Source organism: Struthio camelus, chromosome 8 (assembly GCF_040807025.1).
Source record: "Struthio camelus isolate bStrCam1 chromosome 8, bStrCam1.hap1, whole genome shotgun sequence".
NCBI classification, from domain to species: Eukaryota; Metazoa; Chordata; class Aves; order Struthioniformes; family Struthionidae; genus Struthio; species Struthio camelus.
Window position 1 is genome coordinate 13,571,004 of NC_090949.1, and position 27,008 is coordinate 13,598,011.

The 27,008-nt window shown below is 38.2% G+C and overlaps 1 protein-coding gene across 3 annotated transcripts in view; it reads left to right on the forward strand.

Moving 5' to 3' along the window:
• The window catches only part of VAV3 (vav guanine nucleotide exchange factor 3), a 177,122-nt gene that overhangs the window by 61,627 nt on the left and 88,487 nt on the right, over window positions 1–27,008 (forward strand). For all 3 annotated transcript variants that reach the window (XM_068952221.1, XM_068952222.1, XM_068952223.1), the window contains 13 exons: window positions 4,603–4,661; window positions 6,026–6,091; window positions 9,402–9,510; window positions 13,625–13,717; window positions 13,824–13,892; window positions 17,028–17,131; window positions 19,176–19,275; window positions 21,092–21,187; window positions 22,817–22,885; window positions 25,427–25,513; window positions 25,996–26,081; window positions 26,425–26,557; window positions 26,895–27,004. In XM_068952221.1, the coding sequence (XP_068808322.1) occupies window positions 4,603–4,661; window positions 6,026–6,091; window positions 9,402–9,510; window positions 13,625–13,717; window positions 13,824–13,892; window positions 17,028–17,131; window positions 19,176–19,275; window positions 21,092–21,187; window positions 22,817–22,885; window positions 25,427–25,513; window positions 25,996–26,081; window positions 26,425–26,557; window positions 26,895–27,004 (1,181 nt within the window). The remainder of the gene's footprint in view (window positions 1–4,602; window positions 4,662–6,025; window positions 6,092–9,401; window positions 9,511–13,624; window positions 13,718–13,823; window positions 13,893–17,027; window positions 17,132–19,175; window positions 19,276–21,091; window positions 21,188–22,816; window positions 22,886–25,426; window positions 25,514–25,995; window positions 26,082–26,424; window positions 26,558–26,894; window positions 27,005–27,008) is intronic.

Below are 27,008 nucleotides of genomic sequence, written 5' to 3' on the forward strand. Positions count from 1 at the left end.
ACTGCTTTGAAGACCTTAACCACAGGTGAGTGTTCTTTCTCACTGGTATCAGGATACTTTGTGAAACTATTGCCATCAACATTTGTTGATAATTTAATATTTCTGTTTAGTTAAACATCAGAAGTAAGTATGTGCCTAGTCCTGGAAACAGCTGTCTATGGTGAGAAAATGCTGCCTGTTTGGGGAGACAGTGAGTTGCAAAATGTCTATTTTTGACTCTTCCAAAAGTAGAGAAGTACTTTAAAAATGTATTTTATCTGCTGTTAAAGTGTAGGATTTGTAAGTTGTTTTTATTTATTTATTTTTTTTTAAAAAAAGAGGGTTAAAGTGATGCCCACCAAAATACTTAATAAAACATCTTAAACTCAGGGATTCTCTCCACTGCTGTAGAATGAAGTAAAATACTCCCTCTAGTGTACTGCTGCTGTAAATACGTGCAGGAATAGTGGACATGATTTACTGAGGAGTACTGCTGCAGGAAATTACCAAATAGTATTTTGGCAAGAGATGTGGAAGGTGCTTACATAAACTGGAGAGACTGGTTTACAACATTGAGTCAAGTGAAACAATAATAAATACCAAGCCAAAAGAAATCTGCTGTTGGAGTAATTAATGAAGTAGGAAGTTGATGGGAGTGCGTGGCTCTGGTCATCTGGGCTGGAGGCAGGGACGAGGAGCATGGTCCCTTACTGGGGAGCCCTCTGCTATGTGCTTCCCCTTGCAGGGCCCGAGCATAGTTTCATGCCATATTTTGCATAAACCGGTTATATTCTGAGAAACAAACGTGGGTGTTGCTGTCATCTTGAAGTGAGTGTGGCTTTGATGGGACTTCTAAAGAGCTGCTTAACCTCTGTCTGCCAGAACTGGTATAAAGTAACTACGCTGAGGGAGATGCAGGTGGGGTTTCCTTTTCATGTGCCTGCGAGTCTCTTGCTAACAGCTCCAGTCTTTTGGTTCAGGGTAGGAGAGACGCAGAGTTATTGTACTTCCCCAGTTTGACTAGATGAAGGGATTTAGTTGTTGCTGGATGTTTCTGAGTTTTAATTTTTTAAACCTATCATAGCTAGTTAGAACATAAATATAAATGTTTACTTAGTACTTATTTCTCACCTCCTAGTTCAGGTAGTAGTATGCATGCAAAGGTGCTATGGTGCTTTGTGCAGTTGTTTGTTATAGAGTAGTCCCAGCTGTGGAAGCCTTATTGTTCTGGACTTTGAGCAAGCATTAAAAAAAAAAAAAAAAAAAGCCATGCTTCAAAGACTGCTAACTTGGGGCTTAGAGCTAAGATCTAGTTAGCCTTAGTCAAAAGTACAGGAGGGTCTGACTGAATGAAGCGTTTGAATCCCTGCTGTGGGAGAGAATTGGGCAAGCATTTAGCATTAAATGGGTTAAACAGGTTAAAAAAGTTCCTCTGAAAATAAGAGAACAAGGCAAAAATAGCACATGAAAAGCGTTCGATTTAATGTTATGGCTATTCATTATATTTATGGTATACTGTAATTCTGGAGTTCAGAATTACATATATGTAGCTTCCCTCACACCAGCGGGCGTAAGACTTCAAACTTGAGGTATTTAGAAGAACTCCTGTGTCTGTCTGTCTTTGCCCGTTTGTTTGAAAACCAGATGTTTCACTGGTGATAATTTGTTTTTATGAGCTTCTAATGAAATGCTGCTTGTTTTTCTGCCAACCCAGCCCATAACTAACTTACACCTTCTGAGTCCAGGCTGCCACGAAGCTAGAAATTCAGGAACTCTTCCTACGGTGGATCAGAACAAAACAAGGAAACTTCATGTGGAAGAAGAGGAGAATCTTTCCTTGCCCCTCTACCTGTTGGAGCAAATGAATTTACATATACATATGTGATATTGTCTGTTGACCAGCAGTAGTTTCACAAATGCTTGTTTTTATAAACATTCCTGACGTTTTTCTCAGAATCCTTAAGCTTAAGGGCAGCAGTCAATGGGCAAACTTCTAATTCTGATTCTATTTTGTAGAAATTATGTTTATTTTAAGTTAGATATCTTAATCTTAAGTATATTGGGATGATTAAGGGTCTTCTGTTCATAGTTACTGTTTTCTGAAATAAAGGAAAAAAGTCTATGCCCGTTATTTTATTCCTTTTATGATATCAGTATTGACGCATTCACCAGGTACTTCTCAAGAATACAGTGTCTCTGCTGAAATACCCTCAGCTGTTGTGATGAGATAAGCGTTTTCCTCTCTGGATTATCGAATATTCTGCTTTTGCTAGAAATCTGCCTGCTGGCTTCCTAACACATTAGCTTTCTCTGCATGCAATGCCAGAGCCTTTGCATTTGTTCCAAGGGTAGTGAAAATTATTAGTCTTCATTTCTGAGTCCTTAGTGCAGTCACTCTGGTGCACCCAACTTGTAACTGCCATATTCGATTTTCTGTAGTCATATAATTTCTCTCTTTACCTTGATTTGTATGTTCTCATAAACACTTTTCTGGCTTTTTCAATATGTTTTTTTAAAAAACAAGGATTTGCATCAGTTTCTGAAAAAGCTGCTCTCCTGCCTGTTAATTTCCAATTCTTGCTATCGTTTTTGTATTGACAACTGCAGCAATGTGATTTGGCAATGCATTTTGGAAACAGTGTTTGCTAGAGTTATCTGCTCAAAATTCAGAGTTTCTCATACAAATCTTTTCATATTGTCCTGAAACAATTATAATTAGCTATAAAGATTACACGATACTTGCACAGGGTTTGACTGTGCTGGATGAGTGAGAATCCCCCATAAGGAAAAGGGTTTGCATGGGTAGAAAGCTTTGAAAAAGATCTGCGTGCTGAGACATGTTAAAACGTGAAAGGAATAGTTAGTTCAAAAGACTTACCCCTCTTTTTTGATAATCATTAAACCTCTTTTCCTATGGTTTTGTCAATCAATATTTTCCCATCTGTCAGGACAAACCATTCTACTACTATTGAATTTTCAGTTCACTTCCCGTAGTATCTTGTTTCATGTGTCTTGCAGTTCTGCATGGGGAGGATCTTAGAGGTTTGCAGAGACATTGGTGCATAAATCAGAAATCACCAGGTTTCAAATTAACAGGACTTTAAAGGAATCTTTCCCTTTTCACCTTTTGACTAACGCAAAATAACTTCCAATTAACTTTGTTTAGTCAATTTTATTCACAATTTAAAATTGCTGTCTAGCGTGTGTTGCAGTGTTTGTTTGTGAAGGAATTAATTTGCCTGTGGCTTTGAGTAAGTTCATAGTGTGTTTCTTCCTCTTCGCCTTTTCTGTAAGGCAAAAGATTTTGATTGTTTTTTGTGGCATTATTTTTCACAATAACTTAGGTGAACCCTAAGTGTTCTGTTCAAAAGAATGGTATAACTTCTTTTATTTTGAAATTTGCTCATCCACAAATGAAGCCCGATTTGTTCTGGAGACTCTTTAACTTCAATTTGAACTCTGTAGATTGTTCTGTGTGGTTTTTACTTTGTCTTTTTCCTTTGTAAATATATCATTGTCCTTCCTTTATGAGAAGTGTACTTTTAATGTTGTGGAATTTATGATCAGGTTAGTCTGGTAATTAGAACTTCCAAAATAAATAATTTTAATTGTAGAGATTGTTCAGAAATGTTCAAGAAATGTAAAACTGCTATACCTAAAATGTAATGGTACCAATACAAACCTTTGGAAATTTAGCCTCTGTTTAATATGGATTTTGAGTTGTAAGAACCAACCTCTAACTTCTGCAGAGTTCAGTAACTTTATCATAAGAAGTGTAGAAGCCAATACTGGTTGTCGTTTTGGCTCTTCCTTTCTCTAGCAAGTCAGTCTTGACAATCTGATAGTGGTCAAAATGAGAGAAATCATCAGTGGCAGAGGGTAGGCAGAGTACAAATTGGTCTTACAGTTGACAGCAAAACAATTCCATGTATATGACAAAATTTCCTTCCCTGCCCTCCATAATGTTCTGTTTCTCTCATGGGATGACCTTGAGTGCTTCTGGGCAATCTTTTCTTAGAAAGAAATCTCCCAGAATGCTGCCATCTTCTAAAAATAAACCAAGCTTACAGGCTCGGATGTGTCGCTGCTTTTCCTGTTTGCCTAAGAGGAGACTACACCTCTCCCTGCAGAGTCCTGCGGAGGTGGCTTTCTGCTGGTTTGTCGTTTGGCTCCCTCTTCTGGCCAGAGTTTGGGAACGCGCTAATGAATGTCTTCAGTTTCTCTAGCTGAGAGAGAACACCTTGGGAGCAGCCTGTAAGATAAAACCAGGTCACAGTTGCACCCATGTCCGATTGAAAATTGAACGTCCAGTGTAAAACTACTATATGATTAGGCTTTTAGCAAAAGTAAATAATGTTTAAAACTTGTAAATAAGGGATTTTCCTCTCTTTCTGCCCCTATTGTTTCTCCCCACATCAAAAGCACTGAAGACCAGATGGTGGGCAGCAATCCATGGGCGTTGAGTGCCCTCAGTGTTTGGCATGACCAGATCCTGGGTCAATCTATGGCATTTGTGAAACAGTCTTACTGATAATTGAACACTAGAGAACAAAATGTGGAGTTACATTGCTTCCATTCTACAACTAAACATGTTTTCTCTTTCCTTTTTTTTTTTTTCTGCAGGTCATAGAAACACTCTCAAAACTTTCTCGCACTCCTATAGCAATAGGCACAGGAATAAGGTATGTTAAAGCCCTAGGGATTTGTGGGAATAATATCTCTTGCACAGTGCTCCTTGGAAAAAAACACTAAAAGCAGTTTCAGGAGTCATGGAGCTTTTAAGGGGAGGTTAAATGATCAGACAGAAGTAGAATCTTTTCCCCAGTTTATCTGTAAAATGGATGATGCAGGAAAGCAAGTATTTGCCACAGGCCTGTGAAGCTCTATTTCATGTAAATGCTGAAGTATTGGACAGACGATGTTATAGTAGAAATCCCAGCCCTTTCCGTTTTTCTAAAAGCTATAAAAATAGTATATCTGAAACAAGGGCTATAGGAGCCCTTTCCCTCCATTGTCTTCTGTGTGGCGCTCTGACCAGCTTGCAGGCTGAGCGATAGTTGCGTTCAGGGAATTTTTCAGCTGGAACATGTTGTCATAGACCACCCAACAGGTTGGGGCACTTTCCATTACAAGCCCCTTAAATGTTTTGCGCTAGCTAAGAAAACATGCCTGAACGTAGGGAAGAAGGGAATGGAGAGATACAGGGTGTCCTGACAGCCAGTGTTCTCCACTAAGCACTTCACTGGTTGCAAATGATGCTGCTCTGATGGATAACTAACCAAGGCTCTGGACCTTGAGCTCCAACGAGTTCAGTGGGGCATCTCTCTCTGGTATATTTACTGAAGTACGTGAGGTCTTCTGGTGTTTGAATACAGGGTGGACAAATCAATAGTTTGGTATTATGGAACCTGGAATAATTTTGAGGCATGAGTTGCATGTCAGACTGCTGCCACATTGATCTGTGTGGAGAAGAATGGGTTTTCTCCTCTTTCCCCCTTCTGAAAATCAGCAGAACTGCCAGGTTTATGAGATTGCCATTTAAAACAAATAAGCAAACAGGAAAACCCACCCTCATGAACTCTAGACGTGGGCTGTGAGAACAGGTGAGGAATTGTGTACTTTAACTTCGTTATTTTCCAATTTTTGAGTGATTTGTTTCTGTAGTTGTACCCTCATTATAAATGGTTGATGTTTTCCAAACATAAACAAAAATTCCTAGCCAATTCTATAATGTGTCCAGTGCTAAAAGTTCATATTTCACCGTAGAACTAGTGAGTATTTAATACTCTTGGTTGAAAATCTGACAACGATGTACAGTATGGGTGATTTATAACAACCCCATTCAGTAGGGTTTTTAAAAATATTAAACATCAATTTATAAATACAAGTATAAGTACTTGTATATTTGTCAGAGGAAAAAGAGGGAATCATACACGCCCCTTCACATAGATTAATATTTTTTAATGTTAACATTTTAGGAATCAAACAAAAAACCCTGTGTGACTAGGCCAGTATAATATAATTTACACTATTTTTATTTCTATAGGCCCTTCCCTACAGAAGAAAGCGTTGATGATGAAGATATCTACAAAGGTCTTCCTGATCTATTAGAGTATGTTGTAAATCTTTAGCTAAATGAAAAATTTTGGCTTTCAGTTGCACATTTTTTTTTTTTACATAATGTTATTAAATACACAGTTTTAATGGGAAAAGGATTTTTTTTGATTTAAAAAGGTTTGGTTAGTCGTTATACTGACCAGAAAGAATTAATTATGAAATCCGATTGTGAAGAAGTGTGCTTTCATAAAGGGTGTTGGTAGTAAAATAAATCATGAGTGCATCTTTGAATCATCTGTCTGGCCTATCAGAATGCTTTGGTAGAATTACAATATCAGTAAAAGAAATCATCTTGATCTTGCAAAGAAAATACATGTTTGGATTGCAATTCAAATGGCTCGGGTAGCTTCTCTAAAGTCAATGAAGCTCCTCCTATGAGTGCGTTTGCCTCTCTGGGAAAGTGTTTGCAGGATTATTAGTTATTGCAAATGTTCACATTGGCTTTGGGACACGAGCAAGATAGACATGAGCATACTGCCTGGTATTACGTGGTAGACTGCAGCCTTATTTAGAGGATTAGTGAGGCAAACATATCTGGCATAAACAACTTGATTCAGCGGTAGAAAAAAATGCTTTTGTATCCTATGTTTAAGATCTCTCACAATCCATTAGGAATTGTGTGGGACAAGAGCAAAGATCTGAGCCGCTATTTTCAAAACTCCTTGTCCCACAGCTCTGAGTTCACCTGCCCTCAGTTTGTTGGTCCCCTATCCCGCTGTCTCTGGGCCCTCTGACCGCGTTGTACGTTGCTTGCCAGGGTGCCATGCAGTAGTTGCTCTTTGCAACGTGGCTCCGTGTCCTTGCTGTGCTATTAAAAAGGAAAAATCCCCATGATGTTTGGTGTTGCCCAGCCTGTCGCCTTCCCTGCAAAACTCCTCCTTGTCCCCTGAAGCTGACTGGCTGCCTCATAGCTGCTTTTTGCTCTGTGTAACTGAAAATGCAGAAGGTAGCTACTGCAGTCTCCTCCAAGCTGGAGAACTGAGTGGGCTGGAAGTGATATCCTGATCTCTTAGACAGCTCCTCGCCTCTATGCCCAGGTTGCTCTTGATTTGCGTCTGGAGAGAGAGGCATGGGCAGAGGTGGCTTTTCTGGACTCTGTTTTTATTTTCCCTTATTCCGCTACATCCTTTGCCTGATTGTTGGGGGTGGGCGGAGGAAGAGCATTGTCCTGCTTTATCATAACTGAATCCCATGAGAAATATGAACATGGTACTTTTACAAATAAACCTTGAGTATCTGTATTATGTACTATATTGTTAAAATATGCAGTTCTCCAGAGTTGATGTACAGAAATACTAACCTCGAAGTCCAAAGAGAGTAGAAATAGACTCAGGTAGAACCAGCTGTTCTTATTTATGAAGAATTCTGTTAATGTTTGTGGTATCAGCAGTATCTAAAAGTACTCTTCTGAACAGTCTTTCTGAAGGGCATGCAAGTTTAGAATTCGGAGATAAAGTTGGGGGGGGAGGCAGAAAGGGAGAAGGTAAACAAATCTTGCCAAAGAAATTGAGATCAATAGTTCCTCTTTTGCATCAAATAGATATTATTTACTGATATTTGATAGTTGTGTGCTGTCTCAATTGTATAAGAAGCAATTCAAGTAGTACTCTTTTCATAAGAAACAAAGTGCTGGAGAATGATGCAAGTAACCCACACTTTTGAGTTTCTCTTAATTAGTGAAATATATTTGGCTAAAATAGTCTAATTGTCTCTGAGCCTAAATGTTGTCTAAGGAATTTAGAATGAATCTAAGGCTTTCCATTAGGTAGAGCCATAGTAATTAAATGTTTCCATCCTTGCTCTGCCTTTTTCTCAGATTTTGTTCCCTAGAAAGGAGATGGTAAAATGGAGCATGCCTACACTGCATCTGAAACGGTTCCTAGCATTTCACATTAAGCACTAGCACACCTTCATCACTAGTGTAAACTGAAATGTTAGACGAACCTGTAGCACCTGAGTTGTGGTTATGTACTTCCTCTCTCTTCTGGGGCATGACTGTCTTTTGGCAGAGATGTGTGTAGTATCTTTAAGCCGCTAATATTTGTCTGTTGAATCCTAAAGATATTTTTCTTTGTCACTCCATCTCTTAAACCTTAAAATGCTTTATTTGTTTATCCTTCACATGTCCTGTGTGAAAAAATAATTTGTGATATGTGTTTAATGAGAAATAAGAAGTTTACTTGGTTTACGTTTATAGTCCTAACCATAGACATGGTGATTTTGTCTGGATTTTCAAAGTAGTCTGTTTGGCAGCTGTGTTGATATTGATTCTCAATCATGTTGGTGTCTTTCTTTGAAATCACTAGTCTCTGCTGGTGGACCGTTGTTCTTCAGTACTGACAAGTCACCTTACATAAATGGTTGTCCCTCCTAAGTCTAGACTTGCATCTCAGTGGACAGACCCTCACTTGGAAGCTCATTTAGAGTGCAAAACAGTGTTATCTTCCAAAAATAAAACCCTCAAAACTATCTGGTCATGTCTCTATATTATTCAGACCAGATTAATATCAATATCCTTTAGAGCTGTTGTGTAGACATAACCTAACAAATCTGGGTGTAAGAGAGCTGCTGCGTGGTACAAGCCTAGTGCAAAGTAGGTAAAATTGCAGCAAGGCTGACTCTAACAAAGATGAATTAGCTTACGATAGACTTGAATATTGATTTTATACTGAGGTATTTCTGTAGGCTGAGTAGCAGGAGTTCAGTGATAGGTGGCTGGAGGATGTTTTTGCATTATAATTAAAACCTATCAAACGCTTTTGTGAAGACTCTGTTTTGTTGAGCTATCTGTTTGAAAAGTCTCTTATATTTTGGGTAGTGGAAGGTTGCTATGGGGTAATTATTTCTTTAGGCAGGAAGGATACCTGTATCAGTGTCTTGCATCCTCATGGATGCAGTGGGACAGTCAGCAGTCAAGTGGGACAGTTCCCTTCCACTTGATGTGTGGGAGGAGGGACAAAGGAAAGAGAGTGGTCAAGCAGTACCGCTTGACAAGAGTGTCCTGACCAGCTTCTTTTGATGCCCTCCTTCTCTGTCCATACCCTGATTTAGTTCCTGCGTGGTTCTAAATTTATTTAGTCTTCAACATTGTGTTGATTTCATACAATCATGTTTTAAGTGTGGCGAGGTAAGAAAATCAAAGGACTTGATTCCCCTTAATGAGTTGTTATCCTAAGATCTGTTAATCTGTTTATTTTTACTCTAGCAATCTTTTCCTATGAGGAGTGCTTCCTTGCAGAACTGACATGGTAACTTACCTATACTGCAAATTTTGTTTTTCATTGTGTTTTCCTTTTACCTTTCAGTGAAACTGGTGTAGAAGAAGACGAGGAGTTATACGATTGTGTCTATGGAGAAGATGAAGGTGGGGAGGTATATGAAGACCTAATGAAAGATGAAGCAGCACAGCCACCTGTACGATTTCTAATTCCTTGTTATTTTTCAAAAATTGCAGTTACGTTTTTGCCGTTTAATGTTTATGAAATTCTATCTTTATGGCTGGTTTCATGGCAACTTAGCTCATGTTCGGCTGCATGTAGAGCTGTCATGTGCAGTACATTGTCTCCTGTATAAGACTTTGTGCAGTCTCTTGGCAAAGGGTCAAATGCTATGGTAGTTTTTAGAAAGAAATGTAATTTTTTACTGAAATAAAGTAATGACTTATTTTGCTAAGATTTATTCAATTGTGAAAATTAAGATTGACTAGCTAATTAAGAGCAATGTCAAGTGTTCTACTTTAAAAATCGATATGATATAATATTTTGAAACACCGTCGCTTTGGCTATAATTGGAACAACTAATCTGGAAGTGACAACGAATAATCTTTTCATGCCTTATTCAACCATGTAGTCTTTTGTTGATCATAAGGCTGGTCTCGCTTGAGATTTGGATAAGTAGCATGCTTACTTTACCATATAAAGGCACTACGATCAGTTTTCAAAACTGTCTTGAAAAAATACAGACTTTTAGTTATTAATCAGGGGAAACCCCTTCTAATGATGTACTTGTCTACCTTTCAGAGACGGGTAATTTACTGTCTGGAAAATGTTAGTGTTTGGCCATGATAGTGCATGTTTTTTAAAGACAGTTAAGATGATTGTTTTCTTCTCCTCTTATACTGTGCCTCATGTTGTCTTAAGTTGGAAATTCACCTCTGCTCTTCCAAGTTACGTTTTAGTAATGTTGGTGAATGAAGAAGTGAGACATTCTAAAGATCTTGTTTGTTTTTTCCCTTATGTAACCTTTTGATAAAAGCATGAAAGATACCTAACATGATTTGTGTTTTCTGCTTTGACTGTGATTGCACCAAATTACCACTCTCTGTTGAAAAGACTATTTTCTTTGGGAAGATTATTGCCTCGCTTTGTTTTATATCATAGTAACAGATTAATTTTAGAGTAACATATTACTTTCTAGACTGTTTTGCTGCTAATGCAAAATCTTACAGATAATACACATAAATCGTGGAAGAGATAAGGAGGAACTTGTGCTAGTTTTGCACATTTTGCTTAATTTGGTTTAACCTCTATGTTTTGGGCCTCAAAGGAAGCCAAACTAAAAAGTCAGTTGAAAAACTAGATACTGTGTGAATATTATCAAGTTGCATTCACTTGCAGGTAGGAATTTTTAGAGAAGTGTTTGAATTGTAGGAAACTTTTATTTTTTACTTTTTTTTTTTTTTTTAAATACTGAATCTCAAAACACAATAAGTTTTGGCTTAGATAGGATGGGTGCAGGTGTTTTTTTCAACAGTAAAGGTTGATAACCTCTGCCAGTTTGTAGTGTGCAAACTTTCTCTGATTCTTTCCTGTTTTAAATGTCGCTCTCACATATCCGTGTTTGTAACAAATGATTAATATAGAAATCAGAACTTTCACACTCTAATTTTAGTTTCATCTTAAGCCTAAATGCTTCAAATTGATTGTTACAAAAAGTAGATGAAACATGAAAAAATGTTACAGCAAAATATTTTTTCCACAACATGGAATGAATGGAGACATTACAGTTGCTTTGCTCTGACAAGTTTCTTGAATGTGGTAATTATTACTAGTTTGTGATCGTTTGCTCTTCAGATTCATAAACACGCTGCATGCTAATATGACAGTTTTGTGCAGTTCTTGCATTTGAATTCTATGCAAGAATTCACTGCATGTAAGAACATGAGCACAGGACAATCTTCAAGCAGATTTTGAACAGAGCTCAACACGTTTCAGAGTCTCCATTAGCTGATCAAAAATACATCTTTTTAAATCTCCCTCATCCTTGATTTATTGCCATTGTCCTGCAAAGTAAACTATTCTAAGTTTCCTCTGCCAGTGATGACTTGCAAAGACAATTTTTCTTACCTGTGGTGGCATTTGCACGTTATTTTTCTTTTTTTCTTTCTCCTTTTGTCATATTCAAATTCCAGAAGTTTGTAGTATAGATAGAAAATTATGTTGTTAATTTTTGCCAAAAGTGCCTTTGGGAATGATCTGTGTGTTAGGTGAACACAAAACTGAAATAAATTCTGTTACTGAGGTGGGATCCTTGGATTTCATTTGCATTGCTTGTATGAGTTGGTGACCAACAAAAACAAAAAAGTTACAATTGGATTTGAACTTCTATTGGGTACAAAAACTTTTATATTGATGCAAATACTGCAATCAATTTGAGGAGTATTGAGCTCACAAAGGAAAAGATAAGATATAACTAAAGATAAGATATAGCTAAAATAATCCAGAATCCAGAATAATGTCAAGTTTCCTCACTTTATTGACAGTAATTACCTATGGTTAACTCCCCTGGCTCTTCCTCCAAAGGAAGAGAGTTTGGGAGGATATGGTAGACTTTAGGATGAGCCTGATCCACAGAGTACGTTTCTACTGATAATGATAGACTGCATTTTCACAAAACATGTCACTTCTGTCCCTAACTGATAAGGACAGCACTTTAATGTCCATTGTGGGAAAAGCAGTAATCACAAGAATTAGATTTTTAAAGTGTAATTTCTGAGACTATAATGTGGTACCTGGTAGATGAGTGAGGAGCATGTTCCAGTTGCAGGAGCTGCTTTTAGAGGCAAACACAGAGAGGTTAAAAGACATAGCAAAATAGCAAACAGGTGTGTAAACAATGATGAAGCCTTGTGTGTCTGTATGATTTGCAGCTTGATGCCTGATCTACATGGTAGTGATAGATTTCCCCATGCCATTTCCTAATAGATGGCCAAAAATATCTTGGGAGCTGTGTGTGGCTCGTGGACAATTGAAGCGCGACTTTCTATTTGCTGCCCTGTGCTTGTCAGGTAGACTGATGGCAGAGGAAAATAGTGGTGGTATAGCTCTTGGTCATATTGAGAACTTTTTCTAAATTTTTGGAACTAAAGTTTTTCCGTCCTTGAAGGGAAAAAATGTCTTTTGTTCAGTAGCTATTGATCTTTTTCTGAAGGGAGAGAACTGAAATACTAAATGTCTGGTCCTGGACACCCCCTTCTCCCCGGTATAATTGTATGTAACATCTATCTAGTAATCAGGACTATTCCTGCAGTTTGTGAAATTCCTACACTAGCTGAAAAGAGGGTAAGATACTGTCAAGAAGATCCTGAAGGATAACTTGGAAGGGTGTTGCAAACTGGTAAATAGGCTTCAGAAGAAGTGACTGTGCTGTTGCTTATGAAGCTGTGGTGGTTTTTGGAGAGAGCTATAAGTCATCACTCTTAATTTTAACAGTCTATCCAGTCACTGTGTCAGGTCTCCAAGCTGACTTACATGTCACCAGGTGAATTTTCACTCACTGGGCGTGAATGTTTCCATACCTGCTTCCAGGCATATATCTCTTACTAGGAATCAGATTTGCGAATTATCAAAGTTCTAACGCTGTATATCTAATCTCCAGTAGGAATACTTGTAAATTATTTTTATAGAGTGCTGATAATTTCTTCAATTTCCTATGAGTCTGCTGACTTGCACAGAAAAATCTGAGTCTCATTGAAAAGAAACACATATGTATGCAAGGACTCAACTTCAAGAGGTACTGCATTTTCTGCTTTGAGAACAGCTTCATATTGTGTCCTAAGGGAAAGCTCCCCTTGTGAACTCAGAGGAAAAACTAAATAAGTGCAGGAATTAGATTGAATCCAATATTTATGGCAATGCAAAGTTACTTACATGAGTTAGTCCCATTAAGTGTAATGGAATTATTAACTGCTCAGTATTTTAGATAAAATGTCCTAGTCTGGATCTAAACTGAATGTGGCCTTATACGTCAGCTTCCAAAGTATATGCAGAGAGTTAAGCTTTTTGTAACTAAACATTAACTGTTCATAATATTCCTTTAATGCTGAATTTTTGGTAAAACTCTTATAGTCATTAGCTAATTGAACAATAAAAAAAATTCTTGGTAATTGCTACCATTTTTGGAGGCTGGAGTACTCAAAAAATTTCAGGAAGCAGTTATTGTCCTAATTGCTTATTTTAAACAAATAAATACATTTGTTATCCATTATGTGCCTAATAATGACTTAAACTTGACTTCATTGTAATTGCAGAAATATACTGAAAATGACATAAGGAGCTGTTGTCTTGCTGAAATAAAGCAAACTGAAGAGAAGTATACTGAAACACTGGAATCAATAGAAAAAGTAAGATACTATTCACTTATAGAGTTGTTATTTATATATTTTATAATTATTATTTACAGTCTAGAAAATATAATGACACATTTGATGTGTACTTTTTTCCTGGCAGTTTTTCATGGTGCCATTGAAAAGGTTTCTGTCAGCATCAGAGTTTGATACTGTTTTCATCAACATTCCTGTAAGTAATTGCATATTTAATGAGAAGTTACGCGGTTCATATCTTGGTACCGTTTTGGTGTCAGATGCCATTGCACAAAGTGATTTTTTGAAATAAGGTGCACAAGTTCTCATGAAGCATTTACGTAGATATTAGGATGCTTAACGAAAAAGAGCTTGCACAATATTTCTCCCCCCCGGTTTTTCCTAGTTGAGGAAATAAGAGAAACAGTACTAGCCAGATAGTGAGTGCCTATAAACGGGAGTATCTTTGACCCATAGCTAGCTAGTAATTCATAGAAGATGGGTTGTCTTTTAAAATATGCCAATATTGTAGTGACTGTACAAAGTTGTGACTGTTAAGTTGCTTACCACTCAATGTTGAGCAGTGCTTTTAGTAGGAACTCTGTAGATACTGTGCAAATCCTGGTGTCTAGGCTGTATATGTTATCACTGAAGACATTTTAAAGTGAAGCTAACTTACAACTTTGGATCCAGAATCTGGCACTGGAAAGGATAAAGAAACCTTTTATGAAATATCTAGGAGAACTTCTATTTAACTGAAATCTGTTAAGCTTTCTGTAATTATTACTTTGCTCCATTTATTTTTGGCCTGTTCACAATTATATGACAGTTTATGTCTTTTCTAGGCGGGGTTACAAGTATTCAGTAGACGTCTTTCTAATACTTTAAAGGAAGACACCAAGCATGGTTTGCCATCTCTCCTAACACAGACAAAAGAATATTCTTTTACCAAGGCAAATTTTAAAGGAAGACTCCCAAAGTGTGGCCTGTGGACCACTTCAACCTACAGAACCTTTATTACCTGTAAAAGATGTTCTCAGTTTTGGTCATCTTGGGCAGGTCACATAGCCTGTCAAGGCTGCAGGATGTGTCAGGTTTTTATTTATTATCTTTGTTGTTGTTTTTTTTTTTTTTTTTTAATTTGGCCCCATCAGGCGGTGGAAGCACAGAGCAGCCTCCCTTGCCCCTGTCAGGCCGTCGGAGCCAGGAACCCCAGTGCAGTGTTCGTGCTGCCCTATTCCCACTTCCTTGCAGGGTTTCCAGAGGCAAGCAGGCCCTGATTCAACCTACCTAACTTACCTTAAGCCTCTCTCCTAAGGTTCAGTGTGCCTAGGCGTATTGGCTCATGCGCGTTTACAGACCTAAAGCCAGCCGACATGACATGCTGTACAGGGTTCTGTAACCACGAAGTATAAGGTCAGTCAGCTCATTTAAAAAAAGCGTTAGGGCATCAGATAAGAGGGAATAAAAAGAACAAAAACTGCTCATTTGAAATGAGCAAGATGTACTAAACTGCTATATTTAGAATGTTTTACTTTGCTTTCCATTGTCAGCGTTCAGTAGTCTTCTGTTACAAGAAGGTACTTATTTCTAACTCCTACAACCTTCCGTAGGTTTCTAAAGCATTAAAAGAAATGTAGGGCTTGCCTTGGCCAAAAATATGTGCAAACATTTTATCTGCTCAGACGTTGGCTCTGTGGTAGTTACTCAGCAGGAAGGCTGGAGGGCAGTGGAAGCTTATTTTAAACTAAAAATAGCTCTGTTACACGGATATCTACAGCAAACTGGGATGTGGAGAGCAAATGCAGTGATCTCAGAACAGGATGGGTTTTTCTCTTTCAAGGAGTTGTGGTGAAGCATGGTGATGTTATATCCATATATATAGATTCTGACAGATGCCTGCTGGACAAAATTACCTGCCAATGTTAAAATATACTTATTGCTAAGAAAAAACCCAACTCATCAGTCTAAACTAATGCATTTCATGAGGGCTCATAGATCAGAATTCCAAGTTCAGTCCTATGACATATATGGCTCTGTGTGCGTGTATGTGCATGCCTATGTATACGTGCGTGCACATAGGTGCATATATACATCTGTGCATGTATGTATATTGAGGCATACATATATACAGACATAGGCATATAGAGGGAAAGATATAACTGATGGTAAGTGTTAAAGCTTTTATTAACTTTTAATGATGATCAATGTTTTAAATTAAACTAATGTTAATGTTTTCAATGGAGATAGAAGCTCAGAATGAGTTTCTGTTCTTATAACATTCAGCTATTTTCTATGGCTGCTGTTTAGTTGAATCTCTGTGTGCTCCTGAAAAACCTATGCATTCCTGTAGTATATTAATTTGAAAGCATTTCTGTAATAATATCTGTGTATGCTGCAACTTAAAATCCTGAGGATATGGTCATACAGTTGTTAGCAGCTGAATTTGATCTATTTTAAGAAGTTTTTGTTCCTGCAGCTGGGATGTGATAACTGACCTTAGGTATATTCTTAATTTTTATCAGTGTGCTGTGAAAGGCCTTCACTACTGTAATTCACTACTGAATTTTGAATATTATTTTTGCAATATATCATAAACTACATTAAAGCATCTTCATTGGCTTTTTTCAGTAAAGTCCTATATTTTTCACTGTGGTGGACTGCACAGCTCTTACAAGCAGGTTATCCTGATTCACTGAGGTGGAGGCTGTAGCTTTTTGACCTATTCTACCTTAATTTGTTGTGACTTCTCTGACAGTACCTATGTTGATGGGTACCGATGTAAGGCTGATGTAATCACTCCTAGTAGCGTACAGATTTTTGTATAACAGTAAACATCGTAGATGTTTTGCTGCTGTACAGCAGGGCTCAAATCTTTCTGCAGTATTCTTACCTTTTTCTCAGCCTGCTGTATTGGGAAACTCATTATGGTTGCAGTTAACTTAGCAGTAGAACGTCACTAATTGACCAATGTAATGTACAAAACTAATTTTTCACAGCTCAGGGACATGAATCATTACTTTATCTTGTCACTAAAGCATTTACTTGACTTAATTTTAAAATTATCATTATAAAATGAAGATGAATTAACAGTGCACGTTTGAAGCTAGAATAAATTAGTCTTTAATAAGTAGTTTTTGGAGTTCGGTTTGTCTTATTGCATTGTATGGAAGATGTGGCAAAACTTGAAATTGGGTGGTGCTCATAAGTGATCTATTTTCTAACTTACTGAAATTGATGGTTCTAACATGAAATCATTTATTCTTATACTCAAAGCCTTTCTCACTCTGTTGTGCGTGTGGTTTTTTTTTTTTTTTTTTTTTTTTTAAAACAATCCATTACTGTTTTAAAGGATTTGGTGAAAATTCACAGAAGTCTAACACAGGACATCAATGATTCCATTGTTAACAAAAATGATCAGAACCTGTATCAGATTTTTATTAACTACAAGGAAAGGTAAGATTTATAAGCTAACTTTTATTAATTTCACTACTCCTATTTTTATTTGCTGAATATTTCTAAAATAGAATCAAATTCAATGTGAGTGTATTTATAAAGCTAATGTTTGACTGGTGTTTTGAATTTGGAAGTCAAAAAGTAACCTATCACTGTATGAGCCTTTCCTCTTCCTCCCCCGGTTTTGGCAATATTGTTACGTAGACAGGTAACATATGTGTTATGAACAAAACTAAGTAGCTTATTTTACACAGTATTTTTTTTTTTCATGCAGATTATCCCAGATATTTTATAGCATGTACCCAAATATTTTATAGTGTTGTTTGACAGGTAAAATATTTTCAAAAGGGGAAGAGAGGTAAAATAAGGCAAGGATGTGTGTTAAGGCCGTTCCAGATAAAAGAGAACAGAAGAGGCGATAACTTGAAAGGAGACAAGGGAAGTGGAAAGCAGAGGGGAGAAGAGACTGGGGGCCGTACTGTGCCCTACTGTCAGAGGCGTGACAGGAAGGCGCACGCTCTCTACCTTCAAGCGGCGAGAGCCAGCGAAGCTCATGACAGGATGGCCATGGCAGCAGGCCCTGCCCTGTAGGCTAGCTGCCAGTTTTTTTACCCACCTTTTCAGACTGTTTTTTCTGCCAACGCTGAGCAGCTGTTGAACTGTGTGGATGAACTTGCATACCTGTGACACTTAGCTGAGAAACAGTTGCACCGTGGACTACAGTGCTGACCCACCTTGACGTAATCCTTGGGTCGTGGTTAAAAATGAGGTTCCCTCTGGGACTGGAGTTGACAAGAACTGTGGGAGCTAATTGGGCTTGCTTGAGGGTGACGGGGAAGGAGGACTGTTGCAGTAATAACGGGCTTGTGACAAATTGGGCAGCAGTATCTGGAAAAGGTTAGACAGGAGAGTTGTTTTTTGAGGGAGGAGGCCGTCCCAGGCTGCCAGTAAACAGTCTTGCCTTCGGAGGCCCTCTGTCTAACCTTTTATGTTGGAACAGGACATAGTTATTTCCCAGGCTATTAGACTTTCTCCTGCTGCAGGAGGGAATTGGAGGGCAAGAAGTTGTTCTGGATAACGTGTGTTTTTCAAAAGTAGCTCTGAGATGTGTGCTTAAAGGGGGAACAAAAGAAACTGAGAACAAACCTGAAGTTTCTGTTGATTATACAAAAGGGAAACAGATGGAGGTAGGCTCAGCATCTTACAGTGCAGTTATTAAAGATAATCAAAAGTGATAAGTGTTAAATCACTATCTTCACCTCAATAGTAGGGGAAAAAAAGGTGAATGGTAAAGATTTGATAAAGGAAAAAGAAATTTAATAGACCACAACAGAAAGCTTATAAGAGCCCAGGAAAGGGGATACAAAAGGAGTCACCTCAAGAAATGTATGAAAATGTGAAAGGAAAGAAAATGTTTTGCAGTGGGGACTAGCAGAAAGAAGCACTTCAGATAGGAGTAAGACACTCCTGATTATAAGAACAGGCTCTTTCAAGAAGCATTGCTTCTCTTTTGACAACTATTGAAAATTTCTGGAGTTTATGTACACTGACTATTATTTTAACCTGAGAGCTCACAGGATATAACCTGGTAGAAACTGTCGGAGAAGGATCAGTTTGGAGAACCTACAATTCCTTTAAAAAAAGGATAGCTGTAATTAATCTTAAGCCTGTTTTACAGAATTTATTCATAATATCCTTTGAAATCTGCAGTATTTTTAAATACTACAGGCTTTTGTACTGTTCAACAGCAGTTATGCTGCTTTGCAGCTTGAGTCCTTATCAGAAGATATACATGTGAACGTTAAAGCAAATTGCAGTGATTTGACAGCATTTTGAAGGTAGAACAATACTGTATTTTCCCCGAATACCCTTCTTTGTGTTTTTGCTGCCCTTTTGGAGTCTGGCTAAATCTCGTCCTTGGTTATTTAGTCACAGTTCCCATTGAAAGAAAGTGTTACCAATCTGTTTATGAAATATGATCAAGGATTGTTCTTAAAACAAATACACGAATATTGTCTTCATTCTTTCTCTTATTTTGATTTAGATTGGTTATTTATGGACAGTACTGCAGTCAAGTGGAGATAGCAATATCGTGCTTAGACAACATCTCTAAGACGAAAGAAGATGTTAAGTTGAAGTTAGAGGTATCAGTGTTTTTAATATACATATATATATATGCAGACATGTATATATAAATACACCCTGCTTTCATCCAAGTGAATAACCTTATAACAAAACACTAGCTAGACTGACGTGTGAGTGTGTATTTTTCATTTTTTGGAGCTTCTGATCAAATGAATGTGTGAGCTTTTGAGATACAGAGCCTCGGATTCTGTCCCCGTGAAGTGAATGGAGTTTTGCCGACTGACATCAGTAGGAATAGGATTTTTTTAAAGGAAGTAGTTGTCAGTGAGGCCCGGTGTTAGTCATGATATCTCAGCTGAGAAACTAGCTAGTCAAGTGTGGCAGTTTGGGACAGATAGTGCCCTTCTGCACGTATACTGGTATGGAGGCTCTACTTCCTCAAGAGCAGTCACCAAAATTATGGTGCTTTTTGAGGTTTCCCTTTAGGGTGCTATGACACCCTTTTAATGTTTTCTCTGGCTCTGGGATTGGAAGTCGTGGTGCGGACCAGCATGCTTTGGGGCACAGTATAATTGTCCCAGCTATTGGTGGGGGCACGGAGGTATAGAAAGGGATTCTGATCCTATAATACAATCTGTAGATTTTAGGTTTCCTAGTCATTGTTTCTTCACAGGAATATGCTTCCCAGCTGTCTGTTCTGCCTTCTGAAAGGACAGACAGTCTGCCCACGGCCTGCAGTGTTGCTCTGGAGCTGCTCTGCTGTAGGTGCTGGCTGGGGAGGCTAACTTAGAGCTGCAGAATGGCACAGAGCGGAGGGGACTGCCAGGCTGAGTGAGCCCTGTCCCGCAGCCTCTCCTTGCAGGGCCTCATGGGTTTTGCTGTCTGCCAAGATCCTGGGTCCTTTTCAGCAGAGCTGCTCCCCAGCCAGCCAGTCCCTAGGCTGTACTGCTGGAGGGGGTTAGTGTGTCTTCAGGGCAGGACTTTGCCATTGTCCTTTTTGATTTCATGAGGTTCCTGTTGGACCTACCTTCAAGTGTGTCACCTGCACGCCCCCTCCCCCACCTGGTAGTGTCTGCAGGGGGACACTCCATCTCTTCCTCTGTTCCATTGCTAAAGACATTAAATGGCAGAGGTCCCAGGACAGACCTCTGAGGAACTCCATTTGCAACTGGTCTCCAGGTAGTGTGTGAACCAATAGACACTGCTCTTTGAGCCTGTTGATCTAGCCAGCTTTGCCCACCTGGATATAAAGATCCACATCCCAACCTGGATATAAGGATGCTATGGGAGACCATGTTGAAAGGCCTGCAAAAGTCAAGGTGTACTCTCCCCACCCATCCACAGATCTGGTCATTTCATCACAGAAGGCAGTCAGGTAGGTCAGCTGTGATTTACCTGTGCAAATCCATGCTGGCTATTCCCAATAACCACCTTCTCCTTCATGTGCCCAGCAATGGCTTCCGAGACGACTTGCTTCATGCTTTTCCCAGGGGCTGAGGTGAGGCTGACTGGCCTGTAGATGCCAAGATTTTCTTTTGCCCTTTTGAAGACAGCTGTAATATTTCCCTCCTTTGCTGTGCTTTTAGACAATGCCTAATTTAGTTCTGTAGAACACCTAATTTCTGTTGTTTTCAAGTCTTATTTATTCCATGCTCATGCTGCTGAAATACATAAGAACATGTGATTAGACCTGGTCTTTTTTAGCTCAGGTGGTATTGCTATATTGATTAATTCTCTGCATTTTATTGTTAGTCTATATCTTATGTTCAGTACAGTTGCTTGGCCTATATATCACTTTGAATTTTCATATACATCATTTTGAATGCTTGCATTTTCTAACTGTCTCATTTTAATCTTTCCTCTGCTTTGAAATAGGAATGTTCCAAGAGGGCCAATAACGGGAAATTTACATTGCGGGATCTCTTAGTGGTTCCGATGCAGAGAGTGCTGAAATATCACCTACTGCTCCAGGTATTTTATTTTGGAAGTTTTAGGTTTCTGAGAGCAGAACTGTGGTGACTTATCGTTGGTGGAATATTAGAATGAGAGTTTAGAGCCTTTTCAAAGGGAGGTGTTTGATATTTCCATAGATTTGAGGTGATTTGTTATAAAATGAAATCCAGTCAAGTGTGGGGCTTCTTAGTGGCGTTTCATTCCTCAGAACTAAAGCATATCTGGGAAAAACAAACGAGCTGCAATTGCTTCCCCAGTATCTGAACCTATTTTTAAAATTGTTAGTTGTGTCAAACTATAATCGTGGTGTTTTGAAATGTGGACCCCCAAAAGAGGAAGCTACAATACATACTCCATACTTTTAAGATGCTTCCTTGCTGTCCTAAATTACAATAAAGCCATATTTATTTTGATATGCTTCTTGTTATAACCCACAAAGCGTTAGCTTTCACAGTTAGCCCTATAATAAGGGTGGAGAGTCTTATAAATTTAATTTGATAGCTGTGCCAGGAGGCTCATTAGTTCAGCTGCAAAGAAATATATTACTATATTAGACTGTCAACCCTGCTGATGCTTGTAAAATGTCGTTTTAAAAAGAGCTACTACTTGTATGTGAAGCATAATTTTGACTCTGCAGAGCAATATACATTCTGTATATTAAATTTCTTGAAATATTTCTATAAATGTGAGTCATCAGTGTTTTGATTAATGGAAAATTGGGGAAAAAAAAGAATGGAACAGCTACTTTAAAAAAAAATTTGAGATTTGAGTCATGGTTTTTATAATCAACCTGTATACTATGAAAGGATATGTAACGTGTCGGTATACACTAATGTGTGAGATTACAAAAAACTAGCTTGTAAACAAAGATAAATGTTTAACAGACTTTGCAAAAGAAAAAATCCAATAAAATTGTTTCAGTTGTAAAGTGAAGTATACATGTTTATTCCTTCATTTTCTAGGATTTTAGAAAGTTGTTATATTACTTGAAATGTAATTCTCTTCTCAGGTTATAAAGAAATAACAACCTGTTTCCCTACGAGGTTACTTTTCCACGTCAGAAAAACAAAAAAGCCCTTTAATTTTCCATATGGGAAGTGGCTAAAAAAAATTCTTTCAACATTTGTGTGTGATTTAAATTTATCTTCTGAGTCAGCTGTATCTTAGGCATAATGAACCAATGACTTCTTTTACACAGTTGCGCAGTTTAGCTGAGGTTTTATTGCCAGCATACGTTCCTCTCTGCACACAAATGCATGCTTTGCAATAGGATTATATGCTCTATAATAATGTGCAAATGAGCTCAAGTGTTTGCCTGTGCTTTCAACGCACACATACTGTAATGATCTGATTGGCAAGTTTTAAGTACAAGGCGGACCAAATTAGCTTTTAACGTTTATTCATTAACAACTAAAATCAGTCTTTAGGCTATATAGCAGTCATTCTTAAACACTTACCAGTTATTTGTTTGCAGGTGTCTGTAGTAAGTTATAGGCTCTATAGGTCATTATAAGGAAGAAAGTGTGAATTCTTGGGCTGTGCTATCTGTTTAAGGTGAAATTGGCAATTCTGAGGAATGAGCAATAGTAACTGCAGTTTGTAAAATGGCAGCCAGTGGGTGAAAAGCTGTAACTACTCTGTCAACAGGAGCTGGTAAAACATACTACTGATCCTGCAGAGAAGGCAAATCTAAAACTGGCACTTGATGCAATGAAGGTAAGTATTTGTGACAATGAAGTATTTATATCTATGCTGCCATTTAAAATGCTGGTTCACAATTATATCTCCTGGAGGAGATAGTGTTTTTCACAACAGAGCAAACAGTTGTCATAGTTCACTGTGAACTTTGTGAGTACATTAGGCACGTAGACAGTTGAAGGCTTTGCCCAAGTCTGGGAAGAAGTTTAGTGGTTTTCTGAAGTGGAGTGCTTGTGAAGTGGAGCTGTCCCGTTTCTATTTATTTCGCTGTCAATTTGCTCTCATATGAAGAGGTGAAAAGAAGAGTGCTGCAGTAATGCTAGTCTCATTTCTCCAAGATTTAGAATATGCCCACTACTGTAAGTCACTTCTAATCCAGGTCAACAGTTTGCCGGTGAGATGAAGACAGTTATCTATCTGTACAAGACTTTTTCTTTTAACTTCTTAGTGTGGTCTCTGTGGCTTTGGCCTAGAAGGCAGTAGTATCTCTCCTGAGGTATAATACCTGTCACTGTACGCTCACCTGCTAGCGGGACAGACAAATGCTTTATAGAATAGCAGTACTGCTTTAAGTATAATGTAATGTATTATGTATCCCCCTGCGCAGTGTGGGAGGAAGCCAACACAGCATAGGCCAGATCTCCTTCTGTTGTAATCTGCACGGTCCGCGGAAAATGCTGAAGTCAGACTGGATTAGTTTTGGGTCACGCAGCCATCTCGTATGATGGCACTGTCGGCCTTGGGTGCCCGCAATACCGACTAGCTCACAGATGAGAATTTTGGCTCCCTTTTTTGACATCTGGTTCTGTGCAGTGAATGCAGAATCCACCATGATAATTACAGCAGAAGTGTGTAGGGAAGAAAACCATCAGGACCTGAACAAGCAGCTGTCCTTGCTCCGTGAGCGGGTGTCGGGAATGAGCCTAAGTTTCCTTTTTGCACCTGGTGAGGTTAAAAAGGCTTCCAGTCCTGAAAAATGAGGCTCTTGGCTCCCAGGCAGAGATGACTGAAGTGGGGATGGCACGGTTTCGCTTCCTGTGTGAAGCATAAGCGCTTCCCTGGTGGCAAGCTATATGTGCTGGTTGCTGGTAAATGGCTAGAATAATCCTGTTTGTTTTTATACTTTTTTCCTCTTTTCCCTTCTTTTCTCTCCCCCCCCCTTTTTTTTTTTTTGCTTTTGTGTTGTTGAACTGAAAATAAATGACCGATTAAGAAATCTCCTGCCCGAGTGGCTGTGGCAGTTATGTCCTGGCTGGCAGGAGACATGACTAGCCAATGAAAACAAAATGAATAGAGTTTACAGAAATGAGCATCTCTCATTAAGGCAGTTACAAAAGGTACCTCACAGCATTGTTTCCCTCCTGGCTTAGTGTGTCATCTTGTAATAATCTCTGCCAGCACAGTAGAAGTAACTATGCAGCGTTGGTACGTTTTTTCTAAAGCCCCTGGTGTGTCTGCTAGAAAAATGAAAACTCTTTGGGAAAAGCTGCTAACAAACTGGAACTGAGTAATTTTTACTGCCTCCCCCCCCCCGAAAGAAAATTCCAAGAAGGGTTATAGTGTCAGCTTTCTGTTAGCAGCAAGGAAAGAGATTATTTTACTTTATTTTTACACCAGCTCTTTTAAGACTGACATGAATGTCACTTGGATCCATTTTGGAAGCTAGTAGAATGATTTCGGCTATTCTTAGGTTCTCGTGAAAACATCTTTAGTAAGAAGTATCCTTTTCCCACCCTCCAAATTTGTGCCCATATTGAAAGACACTGTTAAAGCAAGTTGTGAGGATCAGAATGCCTTTTCCAACTGCTGCTCTCGCCATCCCTAACCTTAGCACTTACCACTCCTGCTCACTCCTAGTCTCTAGCCATAAACAGAGAAGCCCCGGCAAATTGTTGCTATTACCCAAGCATGTTCAGACCTTTTTAAAGGTGTCAGTGAAGTGTGTACAGTATGTGTGCTGGTGAAGGGGACAATAATGATCTCAACCTGTGACTTCCGGTAGTATACCCCATTAAAAGCCCCTTTTAAAATCTGCTGTGTAATAGCTTCTGTTTGCTATACAACAGTAAGAGCAAGATGCTACTATTGGGTGGGAACTTCTTCTCTCCCCCCTTATGTACGTGCAGGCACATAGTATGCTTACGTTTTCTATGGTGCTTGTGAGCAGCGTTATATCTGTATTCTATATGCAGTATGTTGAATGCTTCTTCAGACTGTGTGCTACATAAATTACACTTCCAAGTTTAGTCTTGAAAATAAGACATGAACCAAATATAGAAAAAGTCATCCCTCTTTTTATAATTTATTATGTGTTTTCTTATTTGTTGCTACACAATTTGGGATTGAAAAGATAATGAAGAAAGTTGTAAATATGATGTAAAATGTGCAGAGGCTTCTTTGCTTTTTTTTTTTTAGGCATACATACTGGTAGTTCTTGAACATTAAAGATAACTCTTAAAAAAAAATGACTAAATGTGTAGATGAGGCAAAGACAGAAATAATCTATTAAAGTGATCTACTACAGAAAAGCTTTTCTCTCTTTTCGTGTTGATCCTCTAGGACTTGGCTCAATATGTAAATGAAGTGAAGAGAGATAATGAAACACTCCGTGAAATTAAACAATTTCAACTGTCAATAGAGAATTTGGTATGTTATACATCTCCTTTTATAGTTTTTAAATCACTCCTGATCAAGTATATTGATAGATACTTTTTCTTCCTGTTTCATGTTACAATTATAGTACCCTCGGTGAAATTCAAGGATATATATGCTTTGGTTGATTTAGAATGGTATACGTATTTAAGTACAGATATTTCTGCTCATGGTCTTGGGAGTCTGTGTACAGTTACATATGTGTGTACTTAAATATTATTTGTATAGCGCTCCACATGTTTTCAAAATGGGAAAAATGTGCACCTTGGAAGAAGGAAATGTCCTGTGTACCGATGCGTTATCAATTTTAGTTTACATGATAGTGAAGTAAGGATGTGGATGTTTTGTTTGTTTGTATCTTTATTTGCTTAGACCTGAAAAGTCTGTTTTGGGGGTAAAAGGAGTGGTCCGACTTTTGAACATGTCAACGTTTTACCACTTCTGTGCTGAGCCATGCATGTTCCTTTTGTTTTCAGAACCATTCCCTGTTACAGTATGGAAGGCCACAAGGTGATGGGGAAATAAGGATAACTACATTAGACAAACGTGCAAGGCAAGACAGGTGATGGCATGAGTTCTGATGTTTGCTACTAAAATGCCTGCAGAGTCAATCTGTCTTTTTAGATCAGTGGTCAGTTGAATGATTCTTCAGAGTACTTTTCCTTTCACTGCGCATTCACAGAGCCTATCAATGTTAAGTAAATTTGCAAAGTGATTCGTGGCAAGTTAGCCATTACATTAGCATCTAGGATCATCTGAGTTGCTGTGAACCTCTTGCAAAAGTACTTTGTGTTTCTTGTTTTATTATCCTCCACAGTTGTAAAACTTTGCCTGTGGCACTTAGAGGGCTTTGGGTGTTGGCTTTCCAAAGTATTTTAAACCCTTTTTATGTTGTATTTTCATAGGCATATCTTCTTGTTTGATCTAGCTGTAATTGTTTGCAAACGAAGAGGTGATAATTATGAAATGAAGGAAATAATAGATCTTCAGAAATACAAAATTACAAATAACCCCACTACTGATAAAGAAAATAAAAAGGTAAATATCTATGATACTGATTCATTTAAAATGTGCTTTCATCACCAGTCAGAAAAATTTTGCAGGAGTTCAAGAAACGTATTTAACATTTATTTACAAAGTTTTAGGTATTAAACATAAACTGAACGGTATTTGAAATGACTGTTTAAGGATTTCAGCTTTGTTTATTTTGCTATAATTAAAACATTTGAGTAAGCCATTCCCAAGTGAACAGAATTACAAAATAAACTGGTCTCAGTGTTTCTCAAATCAGGATTTATATTAAGGAACCTAGAATTACTTCTTTTTGCATAGTTGCTGAGCTGCTGATCTGTGTATTGCTGGTCTTTTTATGCAGTGGTCTTATGGCTTCTACCTCATTCATATCCAAGGTCAAAATGGATTAGAAGTTTATTGCAAAACTAAAGATTTGAAGAAAAAGTGGCTCGAACAATTTCAGATGGCCCTGTAA